Source organism: Aythya ferina (assembly GCF_964211825.1).
Source record: "Aythya ferina genome assembly, chromosome: 15".
NCBI classification, from domain to species: Eukaryota; Metazoa; Chordata; class Aves; order Anseriformes; family Anatidae; genus Aythya; species Aythya ferina.
Window position 1 is genome coordinate 1,751,247 of NC_140314.1, and position 15,027 is coordinate 1,766,273.

The window sequence follows — 15,027 nt, forward strand, 5'->3', positions numbered from 1 at the left end:
CACTATGGCAGAAAGGAAGCAATAGCAGAAACAGTGAATTTTGACAATCAGTACACTCACGTTGCACCTTTGCACTTTTGTGAGTTAGAACAAACGTTTAAATGTACAAATATTGCATGTGTTGGGTCACTGCATCTCTGCTATTGCAACAATAACAACTGCAGACTATTAGCTGTTACATCTGGAAAGTGTTGAATGCTTCCAATAATTTTAATCACAACTCAGCTCTGCAATCGGTACACAGTGTTTAAGACCTAATTACAAATACTGCATTGTTGCTGTTGCCATAGACAGTAATGTTTTACAGGCACAAAGGAAAGGAAACAGTAAAGAGAGCGAGTTCCATCCTTTTTCCATCAGAATTATTCACCCTAAGTTCTCTGTTCAGACCAGCTCACTTTGCTGTTTGGCCCAGCTTTTCATTGAGTTGCAACAAATTCAGAGCACAGCATTCCCACTGACTCAAAGAACATTTTGATTTCTATAAGGCAGAGGCTGGTTTTGTTCAGAAGTAATAGCTGAACGTTTATTTCAATTGGCCTTGATTCCTTAAGCGTTGTTTACGTAAAATCTGAATAATGTTCACAGCATTTAGTTACTACAAGGTCTCATCGTAAAAAAAACTTTTACACATGCTTTAAGCCATTGGCTGATGTTAAAATGCAGAGAATTGAGATGTGTATGTGTTGGCAGGATTAGTACCTGGTCGTGTTTGGGCATGCAGTGATGTGCTTAAGATGCATGCAGCTGGACAAGTAAAATAGGTATTGATAGAAAAAATACATGTTTTGTTATACAACGTGTTCTGCTTTCCTTTACCACATGATTGGCAGTATACTGGACCACACTGCTCTTTCACAGAGATACTTGTCTTTGGGCTGCCATAATTTGTTCCGTAAAACTTTGAATGTACATTTTGAAACAAAACTTCTAGCAGTTATTAACAGCTGGCTTCAGCATTTCACTTCAGCATTCACAACTATTTAAAAAAAAAATAAATCCATCTGTTTTTCTTGGAAATTGGATAACTGTGCAGCCTTTGAAAATGGTAAGTTCTGATGTTCACGGGGAGAGGTTTTTTATTAATATTTTATAACTTGTTTTGTCACTCCTTTGATTTGAAAGAGAGCTCACTGTCATGTAAACTGGTCGAGAGCGTAAGATCAGTTGGAGTTTGGAAACAGGAAAAGTTACATGATGTGGCTTTTTAACAGCTGGAAATATTTTTTAAAAAACCTTCAACTGTTGCACTGTGTTATGTAAGTAATGGTAATTGCTGCAGTTAGATTTTGATAAAATATATTTAAATCAGTGAAAATTAAGACAAGTTTACTGGTGATCTTTACCAATGGGCTTCTTTATTCTTGATTTTTTGTATTATTTTACTTTTAGAAGTATATTTAAAGCTTAGTTTAAGAAAAAGATCTGCCAGGCATCTGGAACACTTCTGCTGCATAACGCCCCTTGGAGTGGGAGGGAAAGCAATCCTCTTTTAATTTGTACACTTGAAAAATGCATGGAGGAATCATGAAACTACTGTGAAAAGCAAACATCTTTATATTGCAGAATACTCTGAGGAAAGAGATTCTTTCTGAAGCTGTAATTCTTGGTTTACTGTTGCATATGCATCTTTGATTTCATATAGGATGGGTGGGCCTTAGCTCCTAATTTTTATTTACAACCTCAAATCCTCGATCTTGGAAATAAAACCACTGAAAGGAGCCCCCACCCCACACAACATGTGAAGCTGGGCTTTCAGAATGCCCAAGGGTAACTTTCAAAGTGGTAGCCTACTAAGGGATTAGTTAACCCCCCTAGATATCTATGGTTTTATAGATTATTCACTGTAATGATGAAAACATATCCAGTGCTTTGCAAAGGCACCTTTCCCATAGGCTTTCCCATGTTTCACCACAGCTCCTTTCTGTTGCAGCTCCCCAGTGATGATGGGCCCCAGCACCCAGGAGCAGAGCACCTCTGACCGCTGTTTGGTCGCCCATGAGCCAGCCCTTGGAGCACCCCAAGCTGCAACAACCCCACCTTGACAGCTGCCAGGGCATGTAGCTTCACACCCTGGGTGGATTCCAGTCCTCAGGTTAAAGTTTTATTTCTCATCGTGTATGTTCTTGCTACTTCAATACCTCTGTGCAAGGAGGCTGAGCGTACGGGGGACCTGGGAGCCAGGACATGGAAGCCTTCCTACTAACAAGCAGGTACCACAGGGAGAGCTGCAGTCCTCACCAGGACCCCAGAGCACTTTCCATACATCACCATTTTAATGTTTAATTTTTTATTTTTATTTTTTCAATTTTAAGTCAATATATAGAACAGAAGGGCATGCACACACAGCGAGAGTCTTGCTGCTGCATTTCCTGCCCTGTTTTCGTCTCCCAGCACAGTCTGCACAGAAAGTTCCAAGGTACCGTTTAGGTATTAACCGGCTGCCCCACGCTGGGTTGGACTCCTGGCCTGGCCTCCGCTGTACAGCCTCAGAGGAGGCTGAAAACTGCATGGAAATGGGGTTGTTTCGGCCAAAGGTCTTCAGAGCTCATGAGCTATGTGTCCTTGACACTTGAGAGTCCAGTAGATGTTTAGGCCATATAAATTTAATTCACGGGATGGTTTGTGTGTCTCTTTGTTCGCCAGTTACTCCCAAAGAGCCTTTTCCTATGCAGACAAGGGTCCCAGCCGTGCTCTCGGTTAGGAGCGACGCGTTTGCTGTGCCACCTTGAACCGCATGGACAGGACGTCAGTTATCCCAGCCTCTATCTCATCGTTTACTTGCACAGACCCAACTCCTTCGGGAGTCCCCGTCAGAATCAAATCCCCTTCTTCCAGGGTAACAATTTCACTGATGTAGCTGATCAGGTAGGGGATGGAGAAGATCATAGAGGAGGTCTCCCCCTCCTGCCTCAGCTTTCCATTCACCTTCAGCCAGATCTTCAGCTTGTGAGGGTCCGGGATCTTCTCCTTGGGCACAAATTCACTCACCGGGCAGGACGTGTTGAAGGCTTTGGCCAAGGTCCAGGGCAAACCTTTCTTTTTACATTCCTCCTGCGTGTCCCTGGCGGTCATGTCCAAGCACAGCGCGTAGCCTGCCACATGCTCCATAGCAGCCTCCTGGGTCACAGCCTGGGCTCTCTTCCCGATCACCACCCCCAGCTCCACTTCGTGGTGCAGGCTGGCGCAGTAGTAAGGCCGGAGGATGGGGGATCCCTCCCGCAGGTAGGCAGAGGAAGGCTTGAGGAAGAAGAGGGGCTGTGCGGGCGGCGCGCTGCCCATCTCCTTGGCGTGCTCGGCATAGTTGCGCCCCACGCAGACGATGTTCCTGCCCCACTCCCAGAAGCGAGACAAGGGCCGGGACGAGGCCATGAGCTCGGCGGCTCCTTCCCCGGGGTGCCCTTGGGGTGTCCTTGCCGGGCTGGGAGCCGCAAATCCAGCTCCGTGTTTCTTCCTTCCTTCCTTCTTTCTTTCCACTGCCTGCTGCCTCCTAGGGCCAGGCCGCGTACCTCCGCCTCCTCACCCAGCCCCTCCACAGGGCTGGGCAAAAAAAAAAAAAAAAAAAAAAGGGAAAAAAATAAATAAATTTTAAAAAATAAATAAATAAAAAAAAGGGCCTGGCCCGGGTGTGCAAAGAGAGGCCGGGCGGGCTCAGCGCCGCCCCCGTTGTACGCCGGGGCAGGGGCCGGGGCTGGCCGCTGGGGGCTGCCGCTGCCTCCTCCTCCTCCTCCTCCTCCTCCTCCTCCCGGGGCGGGGAGCGAAGGTAACCGGGCCGGGCCGGGCCTGCACCATGCGCGGCGGGGGCTGGCGGAGCCTCGGCACCGCCCTGCGAGCTGGGGCCCTGCTCCGAGCCGGTACGTGGGGAGGGAGGCTCGGCCGGAGCCCACCTGCCCCGCCGGGCACGGAGCGGGGGGCGGCCGGCGGCTGCCCTTGGGAGGGAGGCGGCCGGGGGTCCCCCTGCCTCCGAGGGGGTCCCCCTTGCTCAGGGGGGGTCCCCTGACACCCGAGGGGTCCCCTTCCTCCGGGGATCCCTTCCTCCGAGGCTGGGCAGGAGGCTTTGGGGGTGCTGCGGGGCCCCGAGGGGGATGGGGGCGGCTGGGGGTCCCCCCCGGGAGCAGCAGTTTGACGGTGGCTTCTCTTCTCCTTTGCCCACTCAGGGGTGCGCAGAGCTTTTTAAGCTGACTCACAGCCCCAAGTAGGTCAGTATCTGCTTAGCTGGAGCCTGGCTCTGGTGGTGGTTGGTTTGCTTTTTTTTTTTTTTTTTTTTTTTTTTTTTTTTTTTCTTATCTGCTGATAACTGATCTTGGAGGCTCCTGGAGTTCCTGGGCTGCCACAGGCGCTGGTTGTGGATCTGGGGGACAGAGGGCTGGGAGCTGGAATTTTAACTGAGCTCAATGCGAAATTGTATCGATAATGTTAAAAAAAAAAAAAAAAAAAAAAAAGTCTGGGCTGTGCATTTAAACTTGCGGCCTAAATTCTGAAAGTGTCTCTTTGAATTGCAGCTTGGGCTGGGGCTTGACAGTGTCTCGGGCGGGTCTTGCTGGAGGCCTTTTGCATCACTCCAGCTTTAAAACTTGGCCTTATGAGCAAGAACCCTTGGGAGTTAGTGCCAGGCGTGGAAACCCTGATGCTATCTCGGGAACGAGCAAACCGAGGGGCTGACAGACCCAATTCCCCCGTTGCAGGGTGTGCACGGGTGGGAGTCCTGCGAGCTGCTGCTCCCTGGGGGTGTGCAGCCAACGCGAGCTCGGCCGGTGTCCAAAAATATCTGCACATAAAAAAAGTGAATGTGGTGTTTCTACTTATGTGGCAACGCAGGGATGTACATCTGGGGATGCATGTGCAGTCACTTTCATGTGTGACAGCCACATCTGAAAGAGGAATTTTCCGCTCTTTGCTGTAATTAAAAAAAGAGTAAAACAAAATACTGTGGAGAAAGTGTATAAAGCACCCCCTTACTGCAGTAACCTCTTACTAACCTATGCTGCTGACTGCTTGCCCGTAACCTCGAGCATGCATGTGGTAACATTAGTGCTTCCCATGTGCAAACCCTTCCTCTTGACGAGTCGGGCTGTGCTGGTGTTCACAGAACACCAGGCGTGGGATCCAAAGGCCTCTGCTGCTCCGTGAGTGTCAGCAGGGACGTGGTATAGAATGAGTGAAAATGAAATTATTGGACCTTAATTTTGGAGGAGCCCCGCGTGCATCACAGTGATCTCGAAATGAGACCATTTCGTTAGGTGCTGGGGCAGAGCAGGGGCTAGGCACTGCTTGGGGAATTGCATGAACAGGGCTGGGGCTGAGCCTGCTGCTCTCCTAGGAGCGGTGCTGGGTGTGCGTGAGAGCTTTTGATGTGCTCATTGAACGGGCAGACCGGAGAGGGGCAGCTCAGCTGCAGATGGGAGTCAGAATGAGTTTCATGTGGCTGTGGACGCTTTCTTGTCCCTTTGTTTAGATCACATCTCAGAAAACATTTCCGTGTGTGGTGTGGTTTGTTTTTGTTGTGCACGAATCGTGAGCGAAACATGCAGAGTCTTGAGAATTATGGCCAAGGTTAAAAATGGTTCATAGGAAGAAAGCATTGTAACTATGTGAATAATTCCTTTGAGTTCAAGCTAGGGTTGTGGTTTTGTATTTTTTTTTTTTTATTATTATTTTCCAGTTTGCATCTACTCTGCAAACAAACATACAGTAAATGTAGCTCTTGTGACTGATTACATCCACAGGCAAAGTGCTCCATGTTATGCTAGAGCAGTTGAGGAGCGATTACTTTTTGTTCCTATCAAGTAATAGTAAGGATTTGTTATTCTCTCTTTTTTTTTTTCTTTTTTTTTCTTTTTTTTTTTAAAAAAGGACTTTTCTGCCCCTAAGGACCACTTGGCAGGTATGGATGCTTTCTTTAACACTACGTGCCTTCTGTGTCAAATACCCAGAGCATGCCTACACTGTTGTGCCTTGGGATTATGTTTTTGCATTTAATTTTACCACCATCTCCCCTCCGTGCCTCCTTCCCAGTGCAAGCAGGTGAGGTAGTGATGCAGAAGGGGAAGATGTTCTGGGCAGGATAGTGGTACTGGAGGGGCCCTAGGGGTGCTGCTACCCCTGTGCCTGGGTTTACAGCTGCATGCACAGTGGGAGCTTTGGTCCTGGCTTTGCAGCACTGTGTGGGTCAGCCTCTGGAGCTCCGGGTGGGCTGCAGGCAGCCTGCGGGGCCTCTGCTCCCTGAAGCTGCCTCTTATCAGGACCGAGCTGTTCTGAGAGTGGGCCAGGCTGATTAGAGAATTATCACCCCTCCCTTTGGCACCCATGGAGGTTACCGAGCACCAAGCGCGGAGCATTAGGGCTGGAGGCAGTGATGCAAAATGAACCAGGAGCTGAGCCAGCATGATTCAGAGCAACGCAGGCACCTTCAGTGGCATGTGGGGGCCTTGGGGGTTGAAGACAACTGATGTGTGATTTGTAGAGGCTCGTGTCTCTCACCCTGCATGTGCATGGACCCAGGCCTATGCTGTGGGTTGCTGGCAGTGGAAGGCCTCGTTGTCTTTGTTTTCTTTCCCTTTTTTTATGGCAGAGCTTCTTATGACTCAGTTGCTTCTTTAAGAACTGTGCATCTGTGAGTTAAAGAGTGGGGGGAAAAAAGGAGCCCAGGTTATTTGCATCTGGAATCAGATTTTCTACTTGGATTTGATTAAACATTTAACCAAAAGCAAATAGGGAAGCACTGCTGTTGCATCAAGGTAGTCCGTGAGCAAGAACCCTTCCTGCAGTGCATGCCTGGTATCTGCCAGACAGGGAGCCTGGCCTTCCACGCAGAGAACCTCCCCTCTCTCTGTGGCACTACGTAAGAAGTGATTTCCCCAATTAATGAACCAGATATTTATGTTCTAGCAGTATCTGTATTTCTTTTTCTTTTTTTTTTTTTTTTTGCAAAGTCATTGTCTCAGGCTGACCTTTGCCCAAGTGCTCCCTCTCTGTTCTGCTTTCCTGCCCCTTGAAACCAGTTACAGCGTTTTGCCTGCATGAGTACATCCCTAGGAGCAGAGTCCCATCCCTTTCTCAGAAGCTGCAGAGCACCAAGATCCTCCCACGCTGCAGGGCACAGGGTGACACAGCCAGACACTAACGCTTTGTCCCGTGGTGGCTGCTCTCCTCTTTTCCTCTGAAGGAGGCAGGTTGGGCTGTGCATGCCCTTCTCCTTGGCCGCAGACCTGCTGTGCTGTCCCGCTTTTACCCCTCCCAGGGCTAACCTGAAGTCTGGCTGTTTTTGGCTCCCCAGGTCCCGTGTGGCTGCGAGCTTTCTTCCTGCACACAGAGCACGAGCAGAGGAAGTCGAAGACGGTCACGCAAGCCGACATGAAGGTGGAGCTCCTCCCGGCCCTCACAGACAACTACATGTACCTCCTCATCGACGAGGAGACGAAGGAGGCCGCTATAGTTGATCCCGTGCAGCCCCAGAAGGTAATGCTGCCCCTGGGAGCGGGCTGCTTCTCCGGGAGATGCTTCCAGGCTGCCACGTACACGAGGGAATTAGTCACGGGCTGACTCAGGCTTGGGGAAAGGCAGGAAATGCTGGCCTCTCCTGCGTACAGATAAAGCTTCACTGAGCTTCTGAGCGCAGGCAGCTTCTCCCTGACTTGGAGAGTTACTGCCCTGATTTTGTTCCCTCCCCGTGTTTGCTCTTCTGCAGAAAAGAGGAAATGGGACTGAGGGTTTAGTCGTGGCCTGGCTGGATCAGAGACCTCGTGTCCTGATCTGTAATGACTGCTTGAAGAGGGCTGGGCTCTCTGCAAAGTTGCTGGGGTGTTTGCATGCACGTGTGGCTCTCAAGCCCTGTAGTGGTTGCACATAGGTACCAGGTATGCTGTTAAGTTGCTTCATGTGAGTTCTAATGCTCTCCTCGTGCCTGTGTCTGCAGGTTTTGGATGCAGTCAAAAAGCATGGCGTGAAGCTGACCACTGTCCTGACCACACACCATCACTGGTAACTTCATCTGCTGTAGTGGGATCCCCCTTTCCTCCACATTAACGCAAGCTGTTAATAATTGTCTCTCTTCTGCATCAGATTTCTCTAGTCAGGAGCTTAGGTGTGAGGGGAGGATCAGAGCTCAGGCAGTGCTCCTTGGCCTGTCGGACACCAGGATACTGACTCTGTGCAGGGACACAAGTCCCTGGGTGTCCTGGTGGGCCTGGATTCAGAGTGCAGATGTGAGGACAGGAGTAAAGAGGAAAGGCTCCAGTGGTGAGAGTTCATCCTTGCATCTGGGCCTTGGTCATTGCCTTTCCTTCTTAATTGCTTTGGCAGTGATGCTTACTCATACTGTTGGTGGCTCAGCTGGAGCAGACAGTCCTCCCAAATCTTCCTTTACAAGGTAGGAGAGGGATAAATGGAGTAAGAAGTCTCTAAGAGAGGATGGCTCAAATCAGCACGCCGTTGTGTGCCCGTGGGGGACAGTTGCTATGGCTGTTCCTTGCTCTTATTTGACCAGACAGCTTGGAGCTACGACTGATCAAGCGTTAGCACAGACTCGGAAGCACAGTAGCGAGATAATTTGTGAGGCAAAGGAAGACACTCCCTCAGTCTGGGGTTGGTAAAGGGCTGCTTTGAAGTTGTATGTCAAGATCTCTCCTAGAAGATGTCCAGGTGCTAGCAGACTGGGCACACCCAGGCTATCCCAAATGCTGTTTGTTTGTTTGCATAGCTCTGGGGGATGGTCTGGTCCTTACCTGGTCCAGAGGCATGGTGAGCACACGAGGAAGTGAAGTGCAGAGAAATCAGTACGCAGTAGCCGAGTGCACAACAAAGATGGGAAAGTCTTCCTGTGCCTGGAGTCAAGCCAGACTTTATATGAGTAATTCTTGCTATGACCAGGCACATTGTTTAGACTACGAGTTCTCTGTGTTAGAGCCTTTAACCTTCAAAATGCTGACTTCTTTTAGCTGGTCAGTGGAATAAACGTGCAGGTAGCCGTGGAGTGCAACGCTGAGTTGCTGGGGCATGTCTCTGCAGCACGATACTTAGTCAGCAGCTGTGGGAAGATTACCTGGGTTGCAGATTAACTCTGCCAGGGACATGGAGATGAATGTTTTGCTTTAGCAGTTTTGCAGGGCTGAACCTGAATAACCTCTCCCATGGGTCGTGGCGGAGCCTCTGAATCGATAACTGTTATCCCAGTCATCTCAGTGCCCCAGTTACTGGAGAGGTGACTCTGATCCTCTGAGGCTGGTGTTTCCCAACCAGGTGTGAAACTGAGGGGGTTGTTGGAGAGACAGTGACCAAGGTCCTATTTAGAAATCCTTCCTGAATGTGCTGCTCTATAGCAACCAGCACTTAGTTTCTTTAAGTGCCAGTTAAATATCTCCACTAGTGCTGACGCAGGATGCTCTTTGATGGTGTTAGAAGTCAGGATATTGGGAGACTAGTTGATCAGAAATGATCACTTGGAGGTTACTGTTGCAATACAAGCAAAGATAAATGTGTGTTCATCCTTACCAAAATCCCTTGTTCTGACCTTCCAGGGACCATGCTGGAGGAAACGAGAAGCTCGTTAAGATGGAGACGGGGCTGCGCGTGTACGGCGGGGACAGCAGAGTTGGAGCTCTGACACAGAAGGTGTCTCACCTGACAACGCTTAAGGTAAAAGGAGTGGTCTGCAGGACTTGGCTGAGGGCATCTCCCATTCATCTCACAGCTTGGAGGTGGACTGGTGTGGTGTTTTTTGTTTTTTACTGTTTTAACATTTCTTGGAAGTAGTTGATGGCTTAACTACGTCTTTTCCCCTTTTCCTGCCCTATGAGCCATAGTCCCTCTGGTTCCTGTTAGCTGGTGTGAGTTCTCATGGTAACATTGGCATGGCTCAGACATGTGTATTGCCTGGGATATGCTGGGTGTCTGTCTGCTCTTTGACAGCTGTCTTAATTGGGGTGGTCAGAGCCAAAATGCGAAAGCACAGGGCTTGTGTTCTGCTTAGAGCCTGGGTAGCACTGAGGAAATGCAAACGGTGCTCTCTGAATGCAGGCTGAAATACAGGGTGAAGACAAAGTGGGCCAGCAGGGCTAGCTGCCTTGCATTGCTTTTCCAGAGCTAAAGTGGCAAACCTTGTTGAAACGTGGCTGTTTGTTTATAGATGAGCTGGCAGATTGCATAAACTGCTATGAAATTTGCAGGCTGGCATGAATGTCACTGCTATTCCTGCAGTGCACCTTTTGTGGGGCAGTCAGAAGCAAAGAAGGGAGCACAGAAGAACATGGGAAGGTGCACAAATTAAGGCTGTGGGGTAAACATCCTCATGAATGTGTTTAATCCCTCCCTTTTCTTGAGCGTCTTCCACTTCTACCCTTCAGCTTCATTTTTGTTTGGAGCTTTTTCCGCTTGATTAACTTTGTTTAGGATTTTGTATGGCTCTAGATCTATTTTCCCTTGCTGCCAACCAGACGCTGAGTCACTCTGCATGCAAATGAAAGAATCTGGCAGTTCTCTTTGTAACAACACCTGCTAAGAGGAAACAGCTCCCTTCCAAGTCCTTGCCATAAAACTCTTTTGCTGGACTCTCTCAGGAAAAGAGCTGATGTTTACTGACCAGCTACGTGAGAATTTGCCTGTAGGACTACTAGGCCATTGTAAGAGTTGCAATTCTTTTCTAATGGTACAAATGCTCCCAAACAGTAGCTTAAGCTCCAGTCTTCTGCCTTCTTCTCAGGTGGGATCTCTTAATGTGAAATGCCTCTGTACGCCGTGTCACACTTCTGGACACATCTGTTATTATGTGACTAAGCCAAATAGCTCCGAGCCACCTGCTGTTTTTACAGGTGAGGAGTTGGGAGGTTACACCGCCGGCAGTCTGTGTTGCGAAGAAATAAGCTACCCCTCTGCCTGTGTGCTCCTGACTCTGGATGTGCATTCACTCCTTATTACCAGTGCAGCTAATTTAACTCCCACACCTTGTCCCTGCACAAAGCTACCTAGTAGTAATTGTAAATGAAACCGGTGAAACTCTTCTAGTTCTGTAAACTATTGCTGGACACCCTGCAAGCAAAATCAAGAATGAGCCCTGGATGAGTCCTACCTCTATTGCTTTTTTTACTGAAATGAGCTGGTTGTTGTTTTTTTGTTGTCCTCACAGTAAAGAGGACAAGTGTTCCTTGTAGAAGGGACAAGAGTGAACAGCAGATACAGGTAGGGAAGCTCTGGCATGGTTTGCCTGGTGAGGCTGTGGGATTTCCTGCATCAGAAGCTGAGATCAGGTTAGAGAGGCATTTGTTGTGTGGGTTTATGTAGCACTGAGCCAGTGTGGGGCAGCAGTAAAGCCTGGCTGTCCCCGTGCCTTCCTGGTGAGGGCAGAGCAGCGTGAGCTGCAGAGAGGGCAGCAACGGCAAGACCGAGCCCTCAGGGTGTTCACATTGGGTGTGAAGAGCTCTGTCTGGCCCTGACGCCATGTCACGCCTTGCTTGCAGGTGACACGCTGTTCGTGGCCGGCTGTGGGAAATTCTTCGAGGGAACCCCAGAGGAAATGTACAGAGCGCTGATTGAGATCTTGGGCAGCTTGGACCCTGAAACGGTATGGAACTCTTCTTTTATGCTAGTAAGGTAACCAGCCAGAAACTACTACAGACATCAGAGAAAAACATCTTCTCAATAACAGTGTTCAGTGAGAATTTCTCCTGTGCATTTCTTCAATACTCACTTCAGGAGTTGTCTTCGAATAGCTGGAGTCCTTTGAGAAGGAAATAGATACCCAAATATGCTTGTGTTCTGTGGGGAAAGTAGAGTCTGCTTATTGAAACTAAGGCTGGAGAGCTTGGATGCCCTGGTCCTTTCATGAGGCTTACTGTTAAATTTGCACTTAGTGTTGTCTGATAACTCCCAGCCCTTTGCGTCTGTCTCTAGTAGAGAGAACGGTGTAACGTGGGGGCTTGACTCTTGTTTCTGCTGTGTACAATAACGCTGATGATGGTACTTGGCACTCCACCTTTGTGCCCTCAGAGTTACCACATATAACTCATCATTTCTCTTCCTAGAGAGTTTACTGTGGCCATGAATACACTATCAACAATCTCAAATTTGCTCGGCACGTTGAACCCAATAATGTAACTATCCAGGAGAAGCTTGCTTGGGCCAAGGTAGGTTGGTTCATCCTTTTCCTAAACTTGTTGTGTGCTTTCATGAAGGAAGAGCCTCCCTGAGGAGGTAGAGGAGAGGGGACAGTGGTGGGGCTCAGGGGAGGTAGATCCGAGTGAGAAGCTGCAGTACGGTTGCACATTCAGGGGAGCAATGTGTTGGGGAAAAGGGTTGGGTGTGAGGCCTGGAGGAGACATTTTGCTGTCGTGTGGAGATGTGACCGTCCCTGAGAACTGCTTGGTACAATTCCAGGCTGGTTATCCACATCCAGGTGGGAGGATCAGCTCTGTCCCACGAAAGCTATGACCCAGGTCTTTCTCTGTTGACTTTGGTCCTTGTCTGACGGTGTGTGGCTCTGGCAATTTGGTGCAACGCTAACCCATCATGGTTCATACCCGGGATGTTCCTCTTTCACCAAAACATTCCCCATCAGGCAGAAATCTCTCCCTTGTTCTAGGCCAAGTACGACAGCGGCGAGCCAACCATACCCTCCACCATCGCAGAAGAGTTCACGTACAACCCCTTCATGAGAGTGAGGTAGGGAGGGGTGGGAACGGGCCCTCTGGCTTGGGGTGGAGCGGGGTGTGGGAAGGATGAGGTCTCTGAACAAAGAGCCTTAAGTGTGAATTACTCTCTTGCTTCACACATTCCTGTTTGATGCCCTCAAGACTCTCCTTAAAGCATTTGCATACCATAAGTAAGGTACAGTACTCATTGTCCTGGCAGAAGGTTGTTGCAGTAGAATTGGAAGGGTTTTGGCGAGCATCTCTGCCAGTGCTGAAGTCCCTGACTTCAGGAGCCAGAACAAGCTTTATTCTGTAATGATGTTCCTTCAGCACGCAGGGTTGGGCAGACAGACGCAGTAAAAGATGCCATTCAAAGCATAAAAGTGTTTGCAACTTCCTCTTGCCCGTGAGTGTCTAAACCAAGAGAGCTGATAAGCCTGTGCCAAAGCCCTGAGTCCTTGATCTTAAATGGAACATATCCCCTTGATACAGGCAAAATGTGGCAGTAGTGACTTCATACCCGAGATTTTATCTTGCAGCCTTTGCATTTACTGTCCCTGTTTCCTCCTGGCAGGGAGAAGACAGTTCAGCAGCACGCCGGGGAGACGGACCCGATCCGGACAATGGGAGCCATCAGAAAAGAGAAGGATAACTTCAGGGTCCCGAAGGACTGAGCACTCTGCCTAGGTCACTTTACTGTCAGTTTCATAGCAACTTCGATTATTCAGATGTCTTAGGAATTGAACGTTCTGTTGTGGTTGAGACAGTCTTATTTAGGTTTCTATTTTATTTTAATTGAGGAAAAAAAAAAGCACTTTGCCCATGTTGAGATACTCTACAGCATATTTATATTATGATGAAGAATATTTATCCCTTTATTGCTGGCTCTCGAACTGTCACGTGTCACATGCAGATCATTTTACAAGCGTTGGTACATAGCTCAGAGGCTGGGGTAGGGAAGGGCCAAGCCTTGATGCCTAGGAAAAAAACTCCTGTTATTTTTGTAAGCGCCTAATGTGAATGCAGACAGTGGGATTGGGGCTGCTCTACGTGAAGGTATTCAGTCTCCGTTTAAAGCAGGGACAAAATGCAGTTAACTGCATTGCCATCTGAAGATAGAAACTTTTCTTCCATGCTGCTACTTAAACTATTCTAAGTCTGTCACTTCTGGCTCTACTAAAACCTCTCGGTGACGGACCTGCTCTGCCGCAGCCAGTTGAGGGCATGGTTTGTTAAATATGCTGTGGCCTGGCTCTTCACATGGCACGCCGGGACTGTCCAGCTGTTTTGCAGGGATCTTCTCTTCTCTTTGACATTCCTTGTCATGGACTGCAGTAACTTTTCCAGGCAGCATGCTGGCTTGCACCGCTGCTTATGCCCTTTCCCTGTTAACTTAAGCCTGCTTGCATGCACCTGCTTACTGCTCGTGGGTGTGATCTGTGTGTTACTTGTGTGAGTACCACAAAAATAAAGAAGGAATTTGTCTGCTGTTCCCTGAGAAGAAAGAACTTACCTAGCATATAAATGTCTTAAAGGCTTGGCATCTGTCTTTAATGCATCTTCCTCCCAGGTGTGTTAAATCCCTCGTTTCTTGGTCTCAGTTGCATGCTGCGGATCTGCTCAAATACAAGAGATTTTCAAACAAATGTTTCACAGCTGAATCTGTAACAGATTTGAACAGTTTTGGTTCCAGTTTCTCTCCCTAGTGCACGCTGGTTGGTAAGCAATGCCGTGAGGGACTGCACAACCGCCTGGATTTCAGCTCTGTAACTTGGTCTGCTGTTCTAAAGAGCGTGCTGAGTGGCAGTGTAGGAGCGGAGTTTGGTGTAGCACCATTTCCTTATTTGCTTTAAAAAAAAAAAAAAGGGTAAATTTTTATGTATTTTAGAAAAATGGTACCTAAAACTTTACTGACTCCTTAACTTGAATGCTGTGCTGCTACAACTAAGCATGACTGTACTGATGGCTGTTTGACAACTGGGGAAATAAACGCAGCTGTAAACAGTGTGGCAGTCTGGAAAAAAAAAGTGGACCTCTTAAAGTCGTATTTTTTTGTACTGGTGATTAAAGTCAGCGAGCGACCTTGTAGCAGCTTGCCTCTAAATCCCACAGGGGAGCAGGTAGGCATTTGGGGAACATCTGAGGCTTTATACAAGGTCTTGTTAAGACTATATTTTTATTTTAAAAGAAGAAAATGGGGTGGGGAGGGTGGGGGGGAGCTGAGGGCTTGATTTACCCCCTGCATTGCACTGGTGGCTGCAGGAGGAGCTGCCCCCTGCCCTGTGGCTGCGTTGCACCGAGCTGGGGGAGGAGGGAGGGGAGGGAAAAGGGGGAGAGAGAAGGAAATGGAAAAGAAGAGAAGGGAGGAAAGGGAATGGAAAAGGAGAGAAGGGAAAAGGAGAGAGGG

At 48.6% G+C, this 15,027-nt stretch overlaps 2 protein-coding genes across 16 annotated transcripts; one reads left to right on the plus strand and one right to left on the minus strand.

Annotated features, from left to right (window-relative positions):
• Positions 1–2,257: 2,257 nt before the first annotated feature.
• FAHD1 (fumarylacetoacetate hydrolase domain containing 1) lies at positions 2,258–3,510 on the minus strand. Its single transcript, XM_084537401.1, has one exon. The coding sequence runs from the start codon at positions 3,370–3,372 to the stop codon at positions 2,701–2,703; it is 672 nt and encodes a 223-aa protein (XP_084393527.1). The 5' UTR covers positions 3,373–3,510; the 3' UTR covers positions 2,258–2,700.
• On the plus strand, positions 3,067–14,627 carry HAGH (hydroxyacylglutathione hydrolase). 15 transcript variants are annotated; one of them, XM_084537387.1, is made up of 11 exons: positions 3,682–3,763; positions 4,158–4,199; positions 5,854–5,884; positions 7,277–7,458; positions 7,916–7,980; positions 9,516–9,633; positions 10,697–10,805; positions 11,451–11,554; positions 12,015–12,116; positions 12,572–12,651; positions 13,195–14,627. In XM_084537387.1, exons 4-11 carry the CDS (start codon positions 7,354–7,356, stop codon positions 13,292–13,294), a joined length of 783 nt encoding a protein of 260 aa, XP_084393513.1. In that variant the 5' UTR covers positions 3,682–3,763; positions 4,158–4,199; positions 5,854–5,884; positions 7,277–7,353; the 3' UTR covers positions 13,295–14,627. The 15 variants fall into 15 exon arrangements, with proteins under 15 accessions (XP_084393515.1, XP_084393516.1, XP_084393514.1 ...); XM_084537395.1 differs by having other exon boundaries at positions 3,759–3,854; XM_084537389.1 differs by lacking the exons at positions 3,682–3,763; positions 5,854–5,884 and adding an exon at positions 3,067–3,225.
• Positions 14,628–15,027: the final 400 nt, after the last annotated feature.

Excerpts from the sequence above, each read along its gene's own strand:
- FAHD1 (XM_084537401.1), bottom strand. The coding sequence starts at position 3,372 with ATGGCCTCGTCCCGGCCCTTGTCTCGCTTCTGGGAGTGGGGCAGGAAC.
- HAGH (XM_084537392.1), top strand. The coding sequence starts at position 3,791 with ATGCGCGGCGGGGGCTGGCGGAGCCTCGGCACCGCCCTGCGAGCTGGG. Across the intron at positions 7,459-7,915 it reads ATCCCGTGCAGCCCCAGAAG|GTTTTGGATGCAGTCAAAAA; the intron begins GTAATGCTGCCC and ends CTGTGTCTGCAG. Across the intron at positions 7,981-9,515 it reads CTGACCACACACCATCACTG|GGACCATGCTGGAGGAAACG; the intron begins GTAACTTCATCT and ends CTGACCTTCCAG.